We start from the raw sequence: 25724 nt of genomic DNA, 5'->3' as shown, positions 1-25724 counted from the left end.
TGAATTGAGGAGCAGGTGTGTTCACCGGTGCTTCTTTAAAACAAAGAAGCATTGGTTGCCTGACTTTATTTATTATATTATATTTACAATGCAATTTCCATCAGGAACAACGGGGTTCACAGACAGTAGGTTAGTCTTCTATCCAGGCACTAACCAGATTCAGATGTGTTTGATTTCAGCAAGATGTTCAGCACCATGTATGTTCAAAACCATATCTTAAGATTTAAGATATCATCACTATTGTTTGGTTACCTCTGGAATCTTAATCCACCTCATCCCACATATTCCTGAGCTCTTAACTTCCTGGCCTTAATAATTATCCTCCTTCTCCTCCCATTCTTTTCCCATGAAATTCAGGAGAACCCTCTGAATAACTTCTGTACCACCCATAGATGTTCCCACTAATCTACAACATATTGCACTAGACAATGACTATCCTGATGTCACTATTCAGTCCAGTAATGGAGGGAATCAACTGGAAAAAGGCAAATTTATTTCTTGTCCCAGGGAAAAGTGACACTTAAATCTTGTAGACGCTCATGGTAGACTTGGTCAAAACATTCACTCTGTGCCTTAGTCAGGTGATTCTTCCAATCTCCAGAAATCCCTAGAAACCAAAACAAAATAATTACTCATTAGAGTCAGACATGGTGGGGGAAGTATTCTACGGTATTTACCCAAAAGAAATAGGTGGTTTTCCCCAAATAATTTGCCCTGAAATATAAGAGTGTCATCTTAAATTGACTAAGAATACAAAAATAGAGATAGACAATATTTTTTTGACTAATCTTAATTTTGGGGAAGATTATTATCTTAAAATTTGGGTTGTTCTCCTTTGGGATAAATACAGATTCTTCCCGCAGCTCTTAAGAAATATTGAGCAAGTAGGACTCTTCTTAAAATTTTAATTTTAATGTTTGGATTTCTAAATTATTGTTTTTTTCTTCCACATGGAAGAAATGCATTTGGAAATCCTAGTTCTATACAGGGCTATCATTTGGCCCTTGATATAGAATTCTTAAGAACAATGTCATCAAGATTACTTCGCTGCTGTGTTTTATCAGTGCAGATATCAATGCAAATATAAGAAGCCAAATGATCAGACCAGTAAAGGAAAAGATTCATGTGTCAATTTTCTTAATTATTTCAGTTAAGCAGGGCATCCCAGAGTATAACAAACTTTGAACTATAAAACTAGGGATCAATGTCTCCACCCTTCTACTCCTACTGATCAGGGATACCTTGAAGTTGAATCTCTGCTTTCCAAGAACATTGTACCACTAGGTAGATCAACCTGAGCCAAACTGTTGATCAACATCAGCCATAAAGTTTTTTATTATTTTGTTTGTTTTTAAAAAATAATAATAAAAAACTTTACATAAAAAAAAACACCAGCCATAAAGCTGTGAATACAGTCCTGAAGACAATATGTCCCAGGCTGATTTGTTGACCGGAGAATGGCAGAAGACTTGACTGTGTGATGTTAATATGTGTGTGTCCCAAGGTGGCCTAAATCTTTCCAAAGAAATGCTAAAGAGGGTGGGATAAGTATCTCAGAAAGAAGCTGTAGGAAACTGGAAGGACAGAAGAGGATCCTGTCAGGTCTTACAGCTCAAAATCCCTGTAGCTGGCAAGGAAAGCAAAGAGGTTGGAGTTTGGTGGCATCCCTGTAAATAATGTACCCCAACTTGACCATCTCTGGGTTTGTGGACTTCAGCTCCCAAAATCCCACTGCCAGCATGGCCGTTGACAAGAATTCTGGGTGTTGAAGTCCATACCCCTGAAAATGGCCAAGGCTGCGAACCGCTCAGTGGTAAAATGTAAAATTTGTTACTACCGGTTCTGTGGGCGTGGCTTCATGGGGAGGGGGGGTAATGTGACTGGGTGGGCATGGCCAACTTTTTTTTTTCTTACTTTTAAAAGCATTTTTTTCTACAACCTCTTCAGCTGAAGAAGTTGTAGAAAAAATGCTTTTAAAAGGCTCTGACGATCCCAGCTAAGTTGCCTGATCGCCAGAGGCTTTTGTTTTCTTTTAAAAGCATTTTTTTTTTTGCTTTTAAAAGAAAAAAAAAGCCTCTGATGATCACATGGCTCAGCTGGGTGGGGGGGGCAGGGATTTCTGCTACCGGTTCTCCGAACCACCCACCGCCATCGCTACCGGATCAGGCGATCCGGTCCGAACCAGGAGCATTTCACTCTTGGAACCGCTGCCCTAAAAGATCACCCTGGCTGAGGCACATCCAGATGGCAAATGATTGCCCTTTCCATCCCTTCATCACCTTTGCGAAGGAAAGCACTTTTCTTTTGGTTCATGATGAACTTCGGCGTGAGTGAGAAGTTGGACATCTTATTCTTCTTCATGGATTCAAAGGAGGCGTTGGCAACCACAGAATCAATGGCTGCATCATCTAAGTCTTTGCCTAAGAACTGGCTGATACGAACAACACTCCCTCGCAGATCCTGGAGGACAACCAGAAAAGACAGCCTGAAAACCACTCTGGGTGGCACACACCTGGCATCATTAATTCTGCTCAAAACAGAAAATGTCTCAAACTCTGTTTTAACTAGCATGTTTCTTCCAAAACCATCAATGCCCTTACACAGTTGGAGAAACAGGAGGGGAACAAAACAATTATCCCCCCAAAGCCTTCACCACAATATTGTTTTCAGAATGCTTTTTCAGTAAAGCATCCAAATTCATTAACTAGATTTATACATAGTGCTGAGCAATGTTTAACTGGATGTCTTTTGATCTGCCCCAATGGACTATGTCAACACAACAAGCCAAACCAGAACCAGATAAATGGAGGATTTAGTACAAAGTCAGAATCCAGCCATTCTTTTTGCCCTCCTCAAAGTTGGTTTGAATGGTGTTTCCTGAGTCTGAGAAACCCTTGATATAAAAACCCTGCGCCCTATTTTGACACAACAAATGTGTTAATCCCCCTTTCTATACTGGAGAACCTAGCCAGTCATTATCATATCTTTTTCACTAAGCCTGGATCATAAAGTGCTTACTATTGTGGCCACTGTTGACCATTGTTGTATACAGACAGGCATTTGGATCATACAGATTCACTTTTCTTCATTCCCTTCTTAACTGATAGGGTATCATATTAAATGGACAATTGAGTTGTACATGTATTAAGACTTGGCATTTCTATAACATATGCCTGTGTAAACATACACAGTACAATAGAAGAGAATATAACTCAGCTTTGAACTACCATATGGCAAGGGTGGGCAAATGTGGTCCTTTTACAACCTGTGGACTTCAACTCCCAGAATTCATGAGACAGCTTGGCTGTCTCAGGAATTCTGGGAGTTGAAGTCCATAGGGTTGTAAAAGGGCCACATTTGGCCCACCCCTGCCATATGGAGATCTTGGTGCTCACTGAGCTTGGTTGTTTGCCTGCAGTTTTATTGCCCAACTAGGTAACATCATCATTGTTATCAGCAGCAAAATCCATGCACAATTTGTACTGCAGGTATTTCCTAGTTAGTTATGAAATGTTTCCAAGGAAACAACCAAGTTCAGAGAGCACTAAGAACTCCATACACAGTGCAAAAATTAATCATAAACTTATATGTTTTCATCTAACTGAAAAAAAACACACACACCAAACCTAGGTGATGTGATCAGTTTTTGGTTCAATCTTTTACAGGAATGAAGAAAATTGGACTAACTGGTTACACCATGGTTGAATTAACCATGGCTTTGAGTGCTGTGAGAACCCAGGTGTTCAAAGCAGCGGTGGAATTCAAATTTTTTTACTACTAGTTCTGTGGGCGTAGCTTGGTGGGCATGGTGTGGCTTGGTGGGCATGGCAGGGGAAGGATATTGCAAAATCTCCATTCCCACCCCACTCCAGATGAAGGATACTGCAAAATCCCCATTCTCTCCCCACTCCTGGGGGAAGGATATTGCAAAATCTCCATTCCCACCCCACTCTGGGGCCAGCCAGAGGTGGTATTTGCCAGTTCTCTGGACTACTCAAAATTTCCACTACCAGTTCTCCAGAACCTGTCAGAACCTGCTGAATAGCACCCCTGGTTCAAAGGCACTGTGATTACTGAGCGAACAAGAAAACTTGACTCATAAATATATTTTACTTGAAACATAGCAAATAATGTACTGTTATTTATGGACATTGTAAGCTGCCCAAAGTCATTTGATAGTGAGTAGATAAATAATCACTCCCTCATAAACTCAGTTGGTGGTCTAGCAGAGAATAAGCTATGTCTTCATGGCAGAGACAGGTCTCCTCCACAGACATTTTGCATCTTGGATGGAGAGCATAAAGCATTTTAGCCAAGGTTCTGTGAAAGCAGGACAGTCGTCCCTGCTGATTATCACTAAAAAGAATTCCCACACTTTTTAATTATCTTCAGAATCTGACCATCTTGGTCAATCCAGGACTTGCCTATTTCTAGTGGTTGTATCTCTGCTCATAACACCCATAAAACCCAGTTAGACTGACAAGCAAAATAACATAATAACAACCTCTTGCAACTCCTCATATGTAATGAAGAAGAAGTTCTCTTTATCCTTCAAGTTCATCCAACCTTTAACATGGTCAAACCAGGATCCAAAAGGCACTGTAATTACAAGAGGAATTAGATGGGAGGATTGAGAGAAAAGTAAACATATGGGGAGAGAAGAAGACCAAAATTTCTTCTACACCTATTCACTTACCATCTCCTTTTAGAAAGCTCTTCAGAAATTGATCCAAGGTGCCAGGATCTTTATAGGGGTGAAACATTGAAGCAAAATGATAGAGGGACACCAAGACGTCTTTGGGGTTCCTGACTGTGTAGATTATCTGTGCACAGAAAAATGTGGGATGGTTGGAAGATGTCGAAAAATTAGATGCGACATCAGAAAATAGCAGAGCCCATATGAGAAAACATGCCTTCCTCAGAATAGATTCTGCTCTTTTCCCTGGTCTGCTAGTCAGCTATTGATAAGTGTAGGCACCCCATTTTTGCCACGGTTGTTAAATGAAACATTGCAGTTGTTCAGTGAATCACACAGTCGTTAAGCGAATCTGGCTTTCCCCATTGATTTTGCTTGTCAGATGTTGGCTGGGAAGATCCCAAATGAAGATCACATGACCATAGGACACTGCAACCATCATAATGCCAATTGCCAAGCACCCAGATTTTAGTCATATGACCATAGGGATGCTGCAATAGTCATAAGAACCAGTCATAAGTCACTTTTTCCAGTGCTGTTGTAATTTTGAATGCTTACTAATGGTTGTAAGTCGAGGACTACCTGTTAATAGGCCTATTGTTTGACATCTAAAAGGAGACCACTGGGAATGGAACATTAGCCAAATGAGAAGCTTTTTCCCGACTTTGCTGAACTCAGAGGTCTCATTTAAATGGGACCACCAAATAACCTCTTGTTTGCTTTAGTGCAGTAGATTAATATTTAAAACTACAATTTGCTATAGAGCCAGTATTCCTTACTGTTTTCATGGCTTGTTCCTGATTTGGTTTGCACCCCACCCAAGACTCTGTTCAATTTACAGGGGTATCAGCCAAACAACTAAAATCTGCTCATCTGTAAGATAGATCCTGGCTTGTTCCTGGTTCACTCTACAAACCAAAGTTTTTTTAAAAAATGATAGAATACACCACACTGGGCTTCAATTCTGACTGTGCTCACTCACCCGAGCTTACTAATGGAGCAATGGTCAGAGTTACAGTAAGATGGAAGTCTGCTGTGATCATAATTTCCCTCTTACCTTAGCTTTGGATCTGAAGAAAGACTTGGCAAAAAGATGGGCAGGCAGGTGGGAGCTAATAATGCGTGGCGATTTGTTGGTCAGAGCTGTCCTGTACCCTATCACTGTCTCAAACCAGGGACCTCGATCCCAATTGGGTGTGGTTTGGCACCAGGTAGGGTCTCCGTTGCTACGGATGAGACTTAAAATCTCCAGCATCCACACTGTTCCTAAAAAAAGTCCCCATCATTCCAAGAAAGCAGTGTTTAATCCATCTGAATTATGGATATATATGTACAGGTAGCTCCCAACTTTATGTCTTCCATTGAGCCCAACATTTCTATTACTAAATGAGACATTTATTAAGTTTTGCCCAATTTTATGACCTTTCTTCCTACAGTTGCTAAGTAACTCACTGCAGTTTTAAGTTAGTAACACAGTTATTAAGTGAATCTGGCTTCCCCATTGACTTTGCTTGTCAGAAAGTCGCAACAGGGGATCGCATGACCCTGGGACACGGCAATGGTCATAAATATGAGTTAGTTGCCAAGCGTCTGAATTTTGATCACATGGCCATGGAGATGCTACAATGGCTGTAAATGTAAGAATGGTCATGTCACTTTTTTCAGTGCCATTGTAACTTTGAATAGTCACTAAATGAACTGCTTTAAGTTGAGGACTGCCTGTACACAGCTGTATTTCTCTAAACATGCTCTGACCTGAGCAAGGCCTGTTTAGTTCCGCTCAGAAAGCTGCATCATCTGCTACTGAATTGGTCTACAGGTAGTCCTCGACTTATGACCAGTTACTTAGCGACCGTTTGAAGTTCTGACAGACCTATCTGGAGGGTACTTACAACCTGGACATGTGACAACTTGCAGTCGCTTATTTTGATGCTCGGCAACTGGACTGCATTATATCGGCCGCTTGCAGCATCCTCTGTCGTGCGTCATTTTATGACAATTTTACTGAAAACTAGCATTTACTTCCGGTTTTCGGCAAAACTGCATCAACCTTGGACCATTGATTCACTTAACACCATGGCATTCTCAACAGGATCCATTATTATTGTAATTCGAGAACTATTTGTATATCTCTTAACTCAAGGGTAGAAAACCTTGCTTAGCTGCTTTGTTATCTACCTGTTCTCTTAATATTTAGCAAAACCAGGTCAATCATCCAAAATCTGGATGGAATTGTCCAGGCCTAATCAAATCAAAATTAGAACAGCCTTTCCCAAACTGGTTGAATTCTCCAGATGTGTGCAGCAATAACCGCACCACCTAGGGAATTCTGGGAGTTGAAATCACTCATCTGGGGAAGACAATGGTAAACTAAACTTATTTTCAGTATTTTCCTTCTGTTGTTCCCTTATTTTATTAGCTGCAATCCAAACAGAGTTTCCCAGAAATCTACAGAATCCCAACTGTACAATTGCTCAGCTTAATTCTGAACAAGAACAAAAGTGCTTATATACATAATCTCCTTTTTATCTCAGCAATTACATACAGTAATTATGTACACACTTGTGGAGTATGTATATTAATAGTTCTTTTGAGAAGATAGTTCTAATAAAATTCCTGTCTGTGAAAACCAGAAGACCCCATCTCATCTGACCTCTCCTAGTGTCTAATCCAGTGTTTCTCTATTGTGGCAAATTAAGATACAAAGAGTTCAAGTCCCAGAATTCCCCAACCAGCCATGCTGGAGAATTCTGGGAGTTGAAGCCCACAAATCTTAAAGTTGTCAAGGTTGAAAAAACCCTGGTTTGATCTGAAGTTTCCTGGAAACTTCTTTGAGCTTTTTGAAACTACAAATATTTATTTCTATTTAATAGCAAAGTGGCGCAAATAATTCCAAAGGATGCCATGCATATTATTATTTAAGCTCATGCCATGTAATTCTCATCCATTTGCCTCCCTATCCTGTGCTTTATTAAGAAGTTCCAGGTTAAAATATTTTACAAACTACAATAAAATATTAAATCAAATTTAAAGGTTTTAGCTATTTTTAAATGTCACATAGTAATTGCTAGTGCTGTCTGCTGTTGTTTTTTTGTTGTTACTTATTTTTTTCCAAAAGCAGTGTTTTGTAAAAATTGTTTATGCTATTACTAAGAGCTGGGTCCCATATGAAAACTAAATGGAACACTAATTCTATTTTTCTTTTACAAAACACACAAAAAATATATTTAACTTGCTATCACCCACTAATCTGAAGCATTTTCCCTCCCCGCAAGTAGCCCAAAAAATTCTACCTGATTTCTGATAAGTGACATTGAAAATATCGTCATCTCGGACTTGGAAATCCTTTTCTACCATCTGCAACACAGGTTCTGCATAGATGATGTGAGGAAAACTGATCCCTTTATATTGGAAATACTCTTTGAACATCCTGAGGCCCAGCAGATAACAGGAAAGGTTTGAAAATAAGTGTGAAACTTGGCGGCAAAACCAAATTCAAAGGATTCTTCCTTTCAGTCAGGAGAATTAGTTGTGTCCTCTGAAAATGAGAACAGATTTATGAACGTTTGACAATGAGGAAAAGAAAAAGCAGCGGCATGCAGTAGCAGACAGAAAATTGGAACTCAAATCGTCTTGGTTCACGGTCTATTTGCTACTTTAAGAAGGAGAGGGAGAAAAAACCCCTCCAGACCTTCCAGATATGTCCAATTACAGCTATAACAGCCAGAATTTCAATTTGGAGGTTATGGAAAGCTGATGTGCTGTAGCAAAGTATCTCTTCTCCCTCATTAGCTTTTTTTCTTTTTATTTGCTCTGTCTTACGGCAATAAGAAATTGTTTGAGCATCCTTGCATGCACGCTCAAGACAATGGGACTCCTAAACAGCTTCTCTCCAAGCTTAGATGCTATGTGTAATTCTCAGGCTTTATAAAAAAAAAAAAAAAAAACAGCAGAAAAATCCCTACTGGAACAAATTAAAATCTCATCTAGGATGTAATGAGGATTTCATTCACATATGGATTATGGTTGATGTTGTTTTACTAAATTACAGAATTGGCAACTTCTTTTAAAAATGGGACAAAAACTCTTAAGCTTCTTTTTCTGAGCAGCGTCTGGTCATATTAGGAAGCTGTTAGATACAACATACTCTGTGCCAGAAATACATTTTATCTATTGCGTTTTGGCTGTTGCAGATTACTGAGAATTTTGCTAAATTTGTTTTTAAGGTAAGTGCTTCCCAAAAAAAATTCACAAGTTTATGTATAAACAGGTCAAAAGTAATGTTTTAGGTATATTTCATGACAGTGCATGATTGAAAATACTAGATTCTTTTTTAAAAAAAAAAAATACAGGAGAAAGCAAAATTAATAGATTAATTCATCTTTGGTTTTTTTTTTTATATTTATATCTGAACTTCCTTCTTTTCCTGAAAGTAACTAAGACAGGAATTCTCTCTTCCCTGTTCTATCCTCAGAACAACCCTGTGAGATAGGTTAGCCTGAGAAGCAGAAATTAACCCGAAGTTACTCAGTGAGTTTCATCACTAGGTAGGACATTGAGTTGGTTTCCCCATCCTGATCCAACATTTTGATCACTAAGATACACTGGTGCACTAATAGAAATCTTAAACAGACAAGAAAAAAGAGTTGCCTTGATTGGGTGCTTAATAGCATTAGAATATAAATTGTAATAATAATGATGCCTTTAATATCATCAAACAACAACTTCTACCTATCTTAAGCCTTTGGGAAGGTCTCAATAGATCAGGAGTGTCAAACTCGATTTCATTGAGGGCCGCATCAGGGTGGTGTTTCACCTCGGGGGGGGGATGAGGGGGTGGCTTGGGTAGGCATGGCCAGCATTACATCACTCATGTCGGGGGTGCCTGTAGTGGCCCAAGCATTCTGCCAGCGAAAACGGGCTGGGCAATTCCAAGCATTAGATACACAGCTGGAAGAGTGGACTGGACTTATGCAGAACTAAAACTCTGGATAAGAAGACTAGAAAAATAATGACAATGAATCATGCCCTTCATTCATGCAGCAATGTTGACATACTCTACTTACCAAGAAGTATATGTGGGCGTGAAATGTTTCAAGTACACTAGATAGCTGAAGAAAGTATAAGGGCATTGGAAAAATATCTGAAGGATAGAACATGCAGTGAGGCTGGTATACCATGAAGACTTACTAAATTCCAGAGAAACCAGACTGGCCTATAAGAAAGACTAAATGAAGAATTGAAAAGAGACACGGCAAGGCAAATAGCCAGTATATCAAAAAAAAAAAAAAAAAACCCTAACAGACAAAGGAGATAACAGCAAAACCTAACAATGTTAAGAGCGGGAAAGCTGAATAAAGTGACAGAGGGTCTAATTCTGGCTGAACTAAGCCTTAAATGCATATAAAGCCAGAACTGAGAAAACAGCAACAGACAGCAAATGTTGTCTCTGCAAAGAAGCTGAAGAAACAGTGGACCATCTAGTTAGTTGAGAAGATCGCACAGAGTGACTACAAATACTCTGTTTCCCTGAAAATACGACCTATCCTGAAAATAAGACCTAGCATGTTTTCCTCATGTGCCTAATATAGGCCCTATTCCCCAAATAAGCCCTACTTAAGACCCTGTGCAGCTGGCTGCCTGCTCATTCTTCTGGTTGCTTGCAGTGCCGCAGCCATGAGGTGAAGCGGGGGGTGGAGCTTCCCCATGCGCCTCACACCAGCTTACCTCAGCGCCCTGCAGCCAGGCCATTCATGCCCCAACATCTCCCTTGCAGCGGCAGCACCAGTAGCCATGTGCAGCAGAAGCTCACATGGCTGCCGGCTCATTTCTTCTGCTTGTTTGCGGCTGCAATGGAGCAGGAGGCCGAATGGTGTGCTGGTGCTGTGGCCACAAGGCAAGGCAGGTGTCGGTGCATGGGTGGCCTGACTGCGGGGGCCCTGAGGTAAGCAGTGCGGGGCATGTGGGTCAGCTCCCTCACCTCATGACAGCAGCAGTGGCATGCCACACAGCCTCCTGCCCTGCCGTGAGCAAGCAGAAGAAGTGGGCCTCCCATACATGGGGAGGGGAATAAGACACTCCCCCAAAAATAAGCCCTAGTGCTTATTTTGGGGCCCAAAAGAGAATAAGAACCAGCCTTATTTTCGGGGAAACATGGGTAGTGGCATGACAAAAAGAGCATCAATGTAATGTAATGTAATAGCAAAAATTTCACTTTCCTGCAAGCAAGAACTGGTCGGAACAAGAAGTAAACAAAATAATAGAAAAATGAAAAAGCTACAGTGCTCTGCGACTTTAGAATACAAACAGACAAGTACCTGTCACATCACACCCCCAACTTAACAACTGTTGATAAGAAAGACAAAAAAGTCTAGACAGTGGACGTGGCAGTAGCTGAAAACAGGAAACTAGAAGAGAAAGAAATGGAGAAGTTCACAAAATGCAAAGACTTTGAAACAGAAGTAGAAGGATTGTAGAAAGCAAAGGTAGTACCTATAGTAAAAATCTCCTTGAGTGCAATCCCTAATATCTGGAACACTATCGGCATTGACAAAATCACATCAGACAATTGCAAAAGGCAGCTTTACTCGGAACAGCTTACATCCTGCGACATCCTTTATTACCATGAAACAACAAGATCTGCCTATCCCAGGTCCTTGATAAGGATAAAAATGCCAAATCCAGTCTAAAAATCTGGCTGACAGACATAATGTTTCAACTTGTTCCTTATTTGCCCTAACAACTTGTCCTATAAGTTATTTTGCTCTGAAAATGGAAGTCAACTGGAGTCACTTAAAAATCATGTTTTGTTTTGTTTTTTGCTTCGTTCTTTTTCTCTAAAGCCACCTGAAATAAGTTCCACATTCTGGTTAGATGTAACTTGAAGAAGTATTTACATTTTTCTGATCTGAACCCGAGCATCAACCAGTTTCATTGAATGACCCTATCTTCTAGTGTTAATGTGTTGAGAGAGAGCAAGAGAGAAGATCCTTTGCATCACTGAGCACCAGGATGTGGGAGGAAAGCACACTGAGCACTGGAAAAGCTTTTGATTTCTACTTATTGTTATTAAGTAGGGTTCCCTGATGGGTTGTTCCCCTCGTTCTCACCCAAAACAAGTGCTGGAGTGACATTGAAAAAAGCAGGCATCAATACTGCAATACTTAGGAGGAACCTGCCCTGCCAGTTAGACCTGACCTGGGGAGGTCTCTTCCTACACGCTGTCATAAGTAATACCAAGGCACTGATGACTTCCATGGGAGATGCATCTGAACTTCCCAAACTGGGTGTTAAGACAAACCATAAAGCAAACCATAAAGCAGCGTCTCTTAGCAAACCATAAAGCAGCATCTGTGATAATGCCATTAATATGTCTGGGGATACCACGCCATACAGTAAGGAAGCTACAGAACACAGAAGGATTTTTTGATGTCTCTCAAGATTTGGCTGTTCAGCAACACTGTGTCTGTTTTTCTTCCCACCCACCAACCACACTGTTAAGGAAAGGATAGAATGTCAATACACAACAAGGTTGTGAGGTATTATAGGTGGATCTTAGATGGAGAGATGCAAAAATATGCTTGAGGACAATTAGAGGATGCAAGAATCAGAAAGAAGGAGGCTCCACAATTACAGCTATCTAATTGATATTAATCACCCTTTGAAGTTGCATCCATAACCAGAATCATTTAAGCATAGTCATTAGATCTTCCCTTCCTCAAATTAATCTTCATGGAGACACTCTTGCAGTTTTCTCAACAAGAAGATGGAAGTGCTTCCTATGGTCTTTTTCTATGGTATTTTTCCAACTTCCCAGATTAGATTACAGAACTGGGATATCTTCCATCCAAGTACTAAACTAAATCAGGTACTAATCAACTTTTTTTGTAAGATCAGCCAAATATAAATAGAATCATAGCATTGTTGACTGGTTCATTCAACGATCAGTTTGGTAGTCCCAAGGATGTTTTTCCCAAAAGGCAACTGGATTTTCTCTGTGCTTTCTTTGAAAGTATTTCGCTTCTCATCCAAGAAGCTTCTTCAATTCCAAAGAAGAGAACTGAAGAAGTTTCTTGGATGAGAAGTGAAACATTTTCAAAAAAAAAACACAGAGTATGACCAGTTGTCTTTTGGGGACATTTTTGGAACAACCATGACCTGGGTGATTGAGAATCTCCATAGACAAGCGGTTTGGTTATTTATGATTTATTCTATTAAATTACAATTGGCTGGATTCATAAAACAGGTGGTGCCATAAAACCCAGTGGGCTGAGTCCAGACAACATATTCAACTGAAACCAAATTTAACTTGTTTTAACTGAACGTGAAGTGCAAACCCACCTCCACTGTTGAGCAGGGAGTTACTCCATCCATCCTGCAGTCCCTGCAGGAAATCTACTACTAGCTACACCCATTGTGGCTGGGGATTTTCATCCACTTTGGTCTCAGACAGAAGTTGGGCAGCTGTTCTTCCAAATGAATATAAAGAATAAAATAAGATGGGATGGGATGGGATGGGATGGGAGAGGGAGAGGGAGAGGGAGAGGGAGAGGGAGAGGGAGAATTCTTTATTGGCCAAGTGTGATTGGACACACAAGGAATTTGTCTTGGTGCATATGCTCTCAGTGTATATAAAAAGAAAAGATACATTCGGCAAGAAACATAAGGTACAACACTTAATCATAGTCATAGGGTACAAATAAGCAATCGAACCATACTAGGAAACAGTCAATATAAATCATAAGGATACAGCAACAAGTGGGTGTAGGTAGGTATAAGTGGGAGGAGATAGGTGATAGGAACAATGAGAAGATTAATAGTAATAGTAATGCAGACTTAATGAATAGTTCGACAGTATTGAGGGAATTATTTGTTTAGCAGAGTGATGGCATTCAGGAAAAAACTGTTCTTGTGTCTAATTGTTCTGGTGTACAGTGCTCTATAGCGTCATTTTGAGGATAGGAGTTGAAACAGTTTATGTCCAGAATGTGAGAGGTCTGTAAATTTTTATTTATTTTTATTTTATTTTATTTTCATTTATTTTTATATGCCGCCCTTCTCCGGAGACTCAGGGCGGCTTACAATGCGTTAAGCAATAGCCTTCATACTTTTGTATATTTTATACAAAGTCAGCTTATTGCCCCCACCAACCGGGTCCTCATTTTACCCACCTTAGAAAGGATGGAAGGCTGAGTCGACCTTGAGCCTGGTGAGAATTGAACTCGCAGTAATTGCAGGCAGCTGGATGTTAAATGCTGCCTTAGTAGGAGGCATTAGCCTCCTACGCCACTCAGGTTCCTGAAAATATTTTCACAGCCCTCTTTTTGACTCGTGCAGAATAGAATAGAATGGAATGGAATGGAATGGAATGGAATGACTGGACTGGACTGGACTAGACTAGACTAGACTAGACTAGACTAGACTAGACTAGACTAGACTAGAATAGAATAGAATAGAATAGAATAGAATAGAATAGAATTCTTTATTGACCAAGTATGATTGGACACACAAGGAATTTGTCTCTGGTGCTTGCTCTTGGATGTGAAATTCAGCTAGAATATACAATGCTATGGGTCTTATATGCATTCAGGCAGAATTATCAACTAATGAGAAATGTCACAAGCAGATGTGCCACTTTCAATGGCTGCAACTATGGTTTAAGATGTATATCTCAGCAACTAAAACTTATCCTGGTAGGAAGAGAAACATGATTATCTGCCAACCTTCTGTAGGAAATTTGCACCCACCCCTCTCCTAGGAAAATAAGATATTTTAGGAAATATTAAAACAGCAGAATATTCCCCCTAAAAGGGAGGCAGAATCTCAGCCCCACCTCCTCCACTTTGTTAATAGGCCATTAAGGTCTGGGCCAATCTATTCTACATAACAAAGATCTACTACTTCAGAGGTAGAGCCATAGTAGGAATTGCCCAAAGCCCTTTCATTACATCATCACCCAGCAAGAGTCAACCAAGCCCTTGGACTCAAAAGACAACCTACAGAGTTACCCCTGCATGGCCCCATGGGAATCTGACAACCAATCAGAACACAAGCTCAAATTCAAAGCCCAACAGAGGGATAAAGCTCAGGGACTCTCAGCATCTCTGCCCTTTTTGCCCAGGATCTCAAGTCATGTGATCCTGTTCATCAATAAACCTTTCCAAGCAACTTCCAGGAATCCAGTGTCTTTTTCCCCACTTGGAACTGAACCCAGTTGGACATTTCTTCCAACACTTCAATGACAAGAGATTAAATAAATGTTGCCTGAAATAAAGGCTGCTGCTAGAAACAGAGAAATAGAGATCGGTTGAAAAACAGGCAAACTTACTACGAGGCACATTTTCTTTCTGAATCCCAAGGCTTTTACATACTAATGAGTTATTGACTAGATTAACTCACTTCATTAAGCTGTGTTTTTTAAAAATTATGGTTTACCAAATAAACTGCAATTGGCCAGGTTCGCCCAAACTTAAACCAGACCTAGACCAATCACATCCTGGTTTACAGCAGAGCTGATGAACAGGACCATTGTATAACTGCTCTCCTTTGTATAAACAAAAAAAAAAAAAAAAAAGTCGGGCTTTTTTTTTTTTTGCCTTGACATCACTTTCAAAACTCATGTTACCTTTCAAAAACAGGTTTGCAGTTATAAAGCATAAAGTAAATAGGTCAAATTTGTTTACTCAACTGTACTTTGCCCTGGGTTAGAGGCAGTGGTGAAATCCAATTTTTTTTATTACTGGCTCTGTGAGCGTGGCTTGATGGACATGGCTTGGTGGGCATGGCAGGGGAAGGATACTACAAAATCCCCATTCCTTCCCCACTCCTGGGGGAAGGATATTGCAAAATCTCCATTCCCACCTCACTCTGGGGCCAGCCAGAGGTGGTATTTGCCGGTTCTCTGAGCTGCTTAAAATTTCCGCTACCGGTTCTCCAGAACCTGTCAGAACCTGCTGGATTTCACCCCTGAATGGAGGGCAGAAGGAATGTAGATATCTGAAGTGAGACTAGATCTGCAGCAATCAGAAGCCTCCTCCCTCTGTTCTGGGGGAATACCATCAAATCAATATATGGATTGTTTTGGGGAAAGCAAAAGTGAACTTATTATTTATGGTTTTGATGATCAGATAGGATACATTATAGGAAGAAGAGAGGTGTGTTAAAACCACAGAGTAATAGGTAAACTTATAATTGCTTTTATAACTGCTGTAAATAGGATTGGAAGCCCCTTCTTTGTATCTTCTTTCTTTCTTTCTTTTCTGTTTTTCTCCTTGCACTTTTAGCCTTTTCTGATTTCTTTCTTACTTTTTCTCTTCTTTTAATTACTTTATCCTAGTTTTTAATCTTCCTGTTAATTATTTTAAATTAAAATTATATAAAGGAGGAAGGATGCCTCAAATTATCCAACAAAATACATCTTCAAAAATATTAATGCAATTAACCTGTTTCATTATTATAATGGATAAAAGAACGGCACCTCTATCAACTATCGCAAACAACTGTGATTTTTATCATGCAATCATCTAGTCTCTTCCATATAATTTTATCAACTACATTGTCCACAATAAAAGTCTTCACTGAAAGCCTCTTGAACAAATGCCCAGCAGATCAGTTTCTAAACTGCTGTGTTTGCTCACCAGATCTTCCATCTCTTTTCTTTTTAAGTAGAGAAAAGCTGAGAAAGAAGGAAAGACAAAATAACTGCATGATGATTTTTGATTACTAGTGCCTTTAGGGAGCATCTTCAATCTAAATCTAATCCAACATATTTTACTGGTAACACTAGGATAAACAAAGGAATTGGTATATCAACGTAATCATTATTGGTGCTGTTCTTCCTGGCTAATTTATCTCTGTTTGCCCTTTGGTTGACAATCCCCATTTTTTTATTATTATTTTTTTGCTATAACTTAGGGACTTGTAATTTTTTTCTCTGGAAAAAAAAAACTAGGTTTCTTGAGACAAACGCATCAACCTCCACCTCCCCACACCCCCAGAAGAGGCTGCAAATCTCAAACGACCTGGCAACCCTTTCTCCCACAGGCTATTCTCTGGAGAAATTAAGAGCGAACCTACAGTAGTCAAAATAAACACTCCAGCTCTATTTCTGTCCTTGCCACTCTAGCAGCTTTGCCGCTCTAAAAGTACAGCAATTAGTGCATTTCCCAAAGTTACTTGCCTGGGGAAAGAGATCCTTGCATTTGGTGAGCTGGCTAGATGTCTTGGCAACCCAAATCTCTGTAGTCCTAAAAGATGGACATTTCCAACCAACTTGCCTTCCCCTTGATTAATCAAGTGCTCCTACCAAAATAGATGAAATAGTCCCTTGTCCCGAGAAGAGATTCAGGCTACTAAAAAAACATATCAAAGGGGACGTTTGGGGAAAGTTTATGTTAAATCTCCACCCAATACGGTAAACTTAGAGAAGCCATCTTAATTCCCTAGCTAGAATGAAAAACAATCTTAATCAAAGGACATTTTGGTCAAGTAGTTCATAACTAGGCTAAAAACCAGGAAACGGTGAGGTCTTATCCCACCCTTAGGCATGAAAGCCAGCTGGCTGTCTTTGGGCCAATCACTAAGACACTGTGAGTTCTAATCCCACCATAGATTTAAAAAGTGGCCAGGTGACTTTGGGCTGGTCCCACTCTCTCAGCTGAACTTACCTCATAGGGTTGTCATTGTGAGGAAAATAGGAAGGCAAACGAGTATTAGGTATCTTTGACACCTTGAGTTTTTTATAAAAAAATAATAAGGTGGGATTATAAATAGACCATGTACAGTATAGCTGTCTTTGGAACTCCCCACCACAACCACCAAGAATCACCATGTGGGCATACAAAGCTACCCTCTACTCCCATCCAACCAAGATACAGCAATTTAAATTAAAACACCGATAAGTATAATGTATTTATGTTTCTAAACTACCTCTCTCATCCCAGAAACTTCAAGATGAAAACTCCAATGATGTTCTTTCGGATGAGATCACTATGCCATGACCAATACTAGGTCTTTATATACCGAAAAAAAATATAGAAATTGCCCAGAGGTGCCCCTCACCCCTGAAGAAAGCTATCCTGTCACAGCTACAAAATTTAGGCAACAGGGAGATTGTGCAAAGAGTTCAAACGTCATGTTCCTCCTTGCTACCACCCACTCTTCATCCAGGTACTTGATTTTTATGGATAGCTGGATATAGAAGAAATTCCAGTTTATCTATGGCATGTAAATAATGGTTTCCTTTCATCAATCCATTTCTGTAGGCAAATGTCCTCCCCTTTCTTTACAACAGAAACTGGGAATCCATCATCACCTCCAGCTTTTGCAAACTAACAACTATCCTACCTGGCTAGTGGTGAGAAAAGCCAGAATTCATGGCTTACCCTCCCCAAAAGTCCCCTATCCTACTTTATATTAGTGCTCTCTTCTCTTCTCTTCTCTTCTCTTCTTTTCTCTCCTCTCCTCTCCTCTCCCCTTCCTCTCCTCTCCTCCCCTCTCCTCTCCTCCCCTCTTCCCTTCTCTCCTCTCCTCTCCTCTCCTCTTCTCTTTTCTCTTCTCTCCTCTCTCTCTCTCCCTCTCCCTCTCCCTCCACCTTTCTCTTGTTTTTATTCTGGATTTTTCTCATCTCCCTCTCCTCCATGTTTCATTGTTTTTCTTTTTCTTCCCTCTTTTCCTCTAGCCTTTTCTCACTTCTTTTTATTCTTTGCTTCCATCTCCCCTTCCCTCTCAAAAAACAGAGCCTGCAGCTTTCCTACATCTCGCTGTACCAACCTTCAAGAGATAAAGAAGATATTGCCTATTGTCCTTTCGGCAGTCATTCCAAGAGCATCGACACACACCTACCTTTTGCGCATACCTTAACTTTTTCACTAAGTCTTGGATTCACTAAGTCTTGGATGCTGCACACCCAGTCAATCCATCACAATCTTCACCTGATACACAACGGAACCTGATCCGGCCGTCTGCTGCTTCCTACAGGTACTCACCCCTCTGAATCACAAACAGGTCTATCAAAAACAGGTGTTGTCTTCTTATATTCTTGTTTCAAGCTTTGGTATGTTTGCCTATCCCACCCACAGACTCTCTTTCCTGCTTACCTGGATTGTGCACAACTGTTTGCCCAGTTGATACCTAGGAGATTTTATGGTTCGAGCATTTTCCCCAAGGTTATACAGTTAATTGACTGAAGAGGTTTGCACTAAGAGACTACTGCAGTGCTGGATGTGTTGACTTCTCGGAAAGAAATTAGTCGGTTAGCATCCGATACCATGCAGGTAGGTGAGCAGGTAGATGAAAGCGTCTCCAGCACTGTAGTAGCAGGATCCAATCATAAGAAAGGGAGATAGTGTGTTTTAATGCACAGAAACACACTGAATTAAGAGGGGGAAAACCTGCTGAAATTCTTTGTAATATTGAAAAGATATTGAATTCTTAGACTAATGAGGGACAAAATCTATACAGATAGTCCTTGACTTACAATCATAATTAAGCCTAAAATTTCTGTAGCTAAGCAAGACAGTTGTTAAATGAGCTTTGCCCCATTTTACGATCTTCCGTGCCACAGTTGTTAAGTAAATCACTGCAGTTATTAAGTTAGTAACATAGTTGTTAAGGGAATCTAGCTTTCCCATTGACTTTCCTTATCAGAAGTTACAAAAGTTGATCACATGACCCCAGGACAATGCAACCGTCATAAATACATGCCAGTTGCCAAGCATCTGAATTTTGATCACATGACTATAGGGATGCTGCAATGGTCATAAGTGAACTTTTTTCAGTGCCATTGTAACTTCGAACAGTCACAGAAGGAATGGTTGCAAGTTGAGGACTACCTGCAAAGTTTTTTATTACTCTGGGCCTGAGTTAAATTCCTCCTTTTTCTCTGACGTATTGGTGGAGGGAACTTCAGGAGGGGTTCACATCTTAAGGGAAGTGTAATAGCGCCTAGTAGAAACCAGGGCAAATACCCAATATTATTTCCTTTTCTTTGAATTTTTATTAAAGTTGATTATAAGATAAATACAAATACAAAGAAAATTAAGAAAGTTAAAGAAGGCAGAAGAAAAGCGCAGAAAGAAGTAAAACAGAAAGAAAAAAAGTAGAATGCAAAAAAGTTACAGCCTCAACATTTTGATTTACATTCCTAAATGTTTTAAGCCATTTCTATAACAACAAAGCCATTCTAATCATCAAATGAAAATAAATAAATAAAACCTAAAATTAGAATTTTATTTTATTTTCAGCTTTGAGTACAAAATCACCAAGTGGTTTTGAAATGGAAACTGAACTAGATAAATTATTATCCTTAATAAAATGGTCAATTTTGCCATCTCCAGCAACTCTTTACTGTCCATTCTTCCATTGTAGGAATCAGTGTACCTTTCTGTCTTTGTGCATGTAAGATTCTTATCACTGTCAACATATATCCCAACTTTAATTCCAAAGCTGTATTTGGTGTGAATCTAATCACTTCTGATTCAGTGGTGGAATTCAATTTTTTTTACTACCGGTTCTATGGGCATGGCTTGGTGGGCGTGCTGTGGTGTGGTATGGTATGGTGTGGCTTGGTGGGCGTGGCTTGGTGGGCATAGCAGGGGAAGGATACTGCAAAATCTCCATTCTCACCCCACTCCAGGGGGAAGGATATTGCAAAATCTCCATTCCCACCCCACTCTGGGGCTAGCCAGAGGTGGTATTTGCCAATTCTCCGAACTACTCAAAATTTCTGCTACCAGTTCTCCAGAACCTGTCAGAACCTGCTGAATTTCATCCCTGTTCTGATTCCTATCAGACCAGAATGATGCGTTTCTTTCTGAATATCAAATAGTTAAAAAGAAGTATCTGCCTCTCCTTCTCTCTCCATGACTTTCAAAGAAGTACGTAGAGGCAGCATAGATGGTTAAATTTAGACTTGCCATCAAGTTAAGTGAAATGTCTCATTTATACAGATACACCGCTAGTGATGTCGTGCAATATCATGCCGACTTCCTTTTATCTTTTTACTTTCAAATCCATGATTGATTCAGACATGTATCCAAGATTCCAAGATTTAATTCCTACCCATGCTAGGAAAGATAGGCAGCTGACATAGAAAGTCACACGGTCAGAATATAAGTGCATGTGCTTAAAGATGCCCTAAAATTCCTACTCCACTCAGAAATGGGTATTTGTGGGACCGCCTTCTGCCGCCAATAGCCTCCCACCGGCCAGTACGCTCCCACAGAGAGGGACTCCTCAGAGTGCCGTCAGCCAGGCAGTGTCAGCTGACGACCCCCAGGGGGAGGGCCTTCTCTGTGGCAGCACCTGCCCTCTGGAACGATTTGCCCCCGGAGATACGCATGATACCAGATCTCCGGGCTTTTCGCCGTGCCCTAAAAACTTTTCTTTTCCACCAAGCAGGGCAGGCGTAAACCACCCCCTCCCCTTTTGAGATGTTAGATTTTTAATTGTCTATGGGTTTTAGTTGGGATGTTTTAAATTTTGGGCCAAAGTTGTGTAATTCTTTTAACAAATTTTAAATTTGGGATGTTTTTATTTTGGCTGAGTCCGCCCTGAGTCCAGCAGGAGAAGGGCAGTATACAAATTTAATAAAATAAATAAAATAAATAATAAATGAGATTTCTCACCCCACCTGCCCTTTTTATTGCAAATCTCTATGCTGGAATATAATATACAGATACAAAACCAACATCATAAATAGCAACATTCAAGAACCAGTGCCAGAAGATTTTAGATATCTACAGATGTCAAAATAGCTTTTCTTCAACTATGGAACATCAAAGTGAGATGCTGGCCTGAAATTGCTGAACATATTGAAAGTCAGAAGGTTACAAAACTAGTTCAGTCCTCCAAAATACAGGTAGTGCTCAACATACAAGCACACTTGAGCCCAAGATTTCCATTGCTAAGCAAGACAGTTGTTACATGAGTTTTGCCTCATTTTATGAGCTTTCATGCCACAGTTGGTAAGGGAATCACTGCAGTTGTTAAATTAGTAACATGGTTGTTAAGTGAATCTTGCTTCCCCATCAACTTTGCTTGTCAGAAAGTGCCAGAGTGCGATCACATGACCCCAAGCTGCTGCAACCATCATGTGAGTCACTTGCCAAGCATCTGAATTTTGATCACATGACCACAGGGATGCTGCTACGGTCGTAAGTGTGAATGGCCATAAGTCACTTTTTTTAGTCTTGTTGTAACTTTAAAAAGTCACTAAATGAACTGTTGTAAAATGAGGAGTACCTGTAATTCTTTGGACGGGATGCTTTTCTATAAACGTTTGGGGGAATTGATGGGTAATAAACACTTTTGCCCCAAAAGCAGGTGGGGGGGAGAAAAACATGCATGGGGCAATCTGATCATCCCTCAGAAGTTTGGACTCCAAATTCTCAAAAATGGCCATGGTGACTTGGGAATTCTAGGAAATTAAATCCTCCCAGGGAAGGCTGGCATTAGCTACAGCCCCAAACATATACATATAGGTAATCCGCCACTTACCACCACAACTGTGACCAGAATTTCCATTTCTAAGCAAGTTGGTTGTTAAGTTAGTTGAGCCCAATTTTATGACCTTTTTTGCCACAATTGTAAAGTACATCATGGCAGCTGTTAAGAGAATCACTTGGCCAATAAAGGAATAAAAACTGTTCAGTTCAGTTCAGTTCAGTTCTGTTCTGTTCTGTTCTATTTTACCCCTACCCCTACCCCTACCCGTACCCCTACCCCTACCCCTATACCTATCCGCTATGCTATGCTATGCTATGCTATGCTATGCTATGCTTTGCTTTGCTTTGCTTTGCTTTGCTTTGCTTCGCTTCGCTTCGCTTCGCTTCGCTTCGCTTCGCTTCGCTTCGCTTCGCTTCCCTATCCTATCCTATCCTATCCTATCCTATCCTATCCTATCCTATCCAGAGGTGGGTTTCACATAATTTTACCTTTGGTTTGCTGTGCATCGAAAATGTGAGTGTGCAGGGCTTGCACCCATGCGCGCAGCTTAGAAAATGTGGCTAAATAGGAGAGCATAGCGCCGAGGTGGGTAGCATCCACATGCAGGTTACCACTACCGGTTCACCTGAACAGGTCCAAACCGGCTGAATACGACCACTAATCTTATATTATTCTATCCTATCCTATCCTATACAGGGGTGAAATGCTCCCGGTTCGGACCAGATCACCCGATCCGGTAGCGATGGAGGCGGGTGGTTCGGTGAACTGGTAGCAAAAATCCCTGCCCCCCCCATGCCCAGCTGAACCACCCAATCATCAGAGGCTTTTTTTTTACTTTTAAAAGCATTTTTTTTACAACCTCTTCAGCAGAAAAAATGCTTTTAGAAGTAAAAAAAAAGCCTCTGATGATCGCTCGGCTCAACTGGGATCGTCAAAGGCTTTTAAAAGAAAAAAACCCTTTTTTTCTTTTAAATGCCTCTGACGATCCAAGCTGAGTTTGCCTGATCGGCAGAGGCTTTTTTAAAAACTCAGCTTGGATCGTCAGAGCCTTTTGAAAGCATTTTTTTACAACCTCTTCACCAAAGAGGTTGTAGAAAAAATGGTTTTAAAAGTAAAAAAAAAAAAAATTGGCCACACCCACCCAGTCACATTACCCCCGCCCCCAAGCCACGTCCACAGAACCAGTAGTAACAAATTTTAGATTTCACCACTGATCCTATACTATCCTAATTCTGCAAATCCAGGCTCTCTTTTACAGTTTGCTTGTCAGAAGCCAGCTTGGAAGATTGCAAATGGCAATCACATGACCATTGAATATTGCAACCATTGTAATTCATGCTGATTGCCAAGCATTGAATTTTGATCATGTGACCATGGGGATGCTGCAATGGTCACAAGTGTTGTAAGTCACTTTTTTCACTGCTATTGTAACTTTGAATGGTCACTGAATGACCGGTCGGAAGTCAAGGATTACTCATCCATCCGGTTTCATGTTTGAAACTGCCCATACAGATCCATAATTCCCATTCAGAGTAGATCAACTACTTGACTGAAATAAGTGCTAAGGATTATTTCAATGTATTTCCCAGCATTCCCATGTACTGGGTCATTGACTTCAGTGGAGCAAAAGAATCCATTAGCACAAATTGCACAGAGAACAGGAGGAGAGGCTCCAATGGACCATCTCCCATCCACCTTTAATCCTCTTTCAGTCTCTCAAAGACCTGGAAAGGCATCCCTTAAAAAAGAGGAAACCTATTTCTATGAAGTCAGCACCTATTCATTGAGGAAGAATGATTTTCATTTAAAAAGAAATGCAATGTACACAACTGTAAACATTGAAATCCCAAAAATTCTCCACAGGGGCTGACTTTGGATGGACAAATTTGAGGTGGTTTTCTTCTTATATTTTCTCTTTAAGCCAAGATTGTCTGGTCGAGCCCTACAGTTTTTTCTTCAGAGAAAAATCCTCTGCAAAACAGAAGAGAATATCAGGGCAGGAACAATAGAGCATTTGAAATGGGATTCTGAATGCGGAAGTTTGTAAAAGTCTTAAGAATCTGATTAATTGAATAAGCGCAAAGCAGAATTGAAGCCACACCAAAGCTACTGGAAGAGAGATGTTATTGTGGCTGCAATATCCCAAGATGCTGTCACATTTTCTTTACTGCTCTTTCTTTCACCGTGACAGGTCTGAGTAAGGAGTTCTTAAATATATATATATATATATATATATATATATATATTTTAGCCTCCTTCTTTCCAACAAGACAGCATTACTTTTTGACTCAATATTTCTTGACATTACTTTGCACTTAGCAGGGGCTAACCTGCCCAATGCTTTCTTCATCACATTTTATGCAAAAGTAAGGCCCTGATGTACAAGATGACATCATTTGGCTCTCAGACCAAATTTTTGAGTACTTCAAACCTTAGGAGAAGCACAGATAAGTCCTTGATTTACAACCCACAATTCTGATTGTAAATCATGATGGCCATAAAACAGATCATCACATGATTCTATGATCTATTTTGCAGCTGTTTTTAAGTGAATGCAGCAATTGTAAAGCAAACACCATGGCTGTTAAGTAAATGCCACAGTTGTTAAGCAAACCCATTGTTTGCTATGGGCCGTTTTTGCCAGAAACTGGAAGTAAACACCAGTTTTCAGAAAAAAAATGTGAATTGCAGTCACATGAACATGGGATGCTGCAAACAGCTGTAACCATGGGTCAGTTCCATGTACCCAAAATGCCGTCACAGGTAGAGGCCTGGACATCAGAACCATCTGGTTCTGATATGGGTTGTAAGTCTCTATTTCGCGATCCACCATAACTTTAACTGGTCATAAATCAAGATTTGCTGTAGATCTGAACTGCAAAAATCCAGATTTCCACTAGATAGCATCTCACAAAATGCATACCTCTTTAGAGTTTTACAGCACTGAGCTGGTAGTCTTATAGAATCCATTCAATCATAACTACTGAATTTTCGCATCATTTTCTGCCGTTCTGAGGTTGTCTCACCATCATTATCAAAATTAAACTCGTTTTCTTCCCCAAAAGAGAAAGATTGAAAACCCTTCTAGCCCCACTTACATGTGCAACCTTGTACTATTAACACCACTCCACCTACTGTAGTCTTAATTCCTCCCAAAAGATTAGGTGTGCCACCCCCACCAGCCTTCAAATGTTTGCTTGATCTTGATCTTAAAGATTTCTTAATTTCTTCTGAATTACACCCAACATTTTCCCAACCCGTTTTTCATCTGATAACTAACCAGATAAAAAGCAAGACACAAGTTTTAAATTTGTACAATATGGAGGCTTGTTTACTACGAAACATTGAGTTCCAGCAAAGGAATTACTTTCCTGTAACTTTCAAAATTTGCCTTTGCAATTGTCTTCGATCCATTCACAACTTAGTTGAGACCAAAGTTTTCTGTCCCATCAGATTTAAAACTATCACAAAAATTACTGTTCTTGGAGTGGTTGATTCAGCCTCTTTGATAGTTACTGAAATTATTCTTCGAAATGCTTCCTGTCAAGTATTGAGAAATTTAGAGAAATGAATTTAGAGAAAT

General features: G+C 40.1%; 2 protein-coding genes across 7 annotated transcripts in view; one reads left to right on the top strand and one right to left on the bottom strand.

The window, feature by feature from the left end:
- Positions 1 to 25724, bottom strand: part of SULT2B1 (sulfotransferase family 2B member 1) — a 26194-nt gene continuing 470 nt past the window's right edge. Inside the window, exons 1-7 of one of the 4 annotated variants that reach the window (XM_034419542.3) lie at positions 18552 to 18630; positions 7990 to 8234; positions 5754 to 5962; positions 4697 to 4823; positions 4505 to 4599; positions 2280 to 2460; positions 1 to 607 (exon numbers count right to left, since the gene is read on the bottom strand). In XM_034419542.3, the coding sequence (XP_034275433.1) occupies positions 492 to 607; positions 2280 to 2460; positions 4505 to 4599; positions 4697 to 4823; positions 5754 to 5962; positions 7990 to 8125 (864 nt within the window). In that variant the 5' untranslated portion in view covers positions 8126 to 8234; positions 18552 to 18630 and the 3' untranslated portion in view covers positions 1 to 491. Of the gene's footprint in view, positions 608 to 2279; positions 2461 to 4504; positions 4600 to 4696; positions 4824 to 5753; positions 5963 to 7989; positions 8235 to 18466; positions 18518 to 18538; positions 18631 to 25724 lie in introns of those variants that run through there. The other 3 variants (XM_034419541.3, XM_034419543.3, XM_034419544.3) reach the window with 3 other exon arrangements.
- The window catches only part of LOC117666714 (uncharacterized), a 22254-nt gene continuing 15115 nt past the window's right edge, over positions 18586 to 25724 (top strand). For all 3 annotated transcript variants that reach the window (XM_034419539.2, XM_034419538.2, XM_034419536.2), the window contains exon 1: positions 18586 to 18673. The gene's annotated coding sequence lies outside the window, so the exon portion shown is untranslated. The remainder of the gene's footprint in view (positions 18674 to 25724) is intronic.

Source organism: Pantherophis guttatus, chromosome 4, assembly GCF_059756535.1.
Source record: "Pantherophis guttatus breed Tessera chromosome 4, ASM5975653v1, whole genome shotgun sequence".
Taxonomy (NCBI): Eukaryota; Metazoa; Chordata; class Lepidosauria; order Squamata; family Colubridae; genus Pantherophis; species Pantherophis guttatus.
The sequence above is the reverse complement of the archived record's forward strand: the minus strand, read 5'-3'. Positions and strand labels throughout refer to the sequence as shown.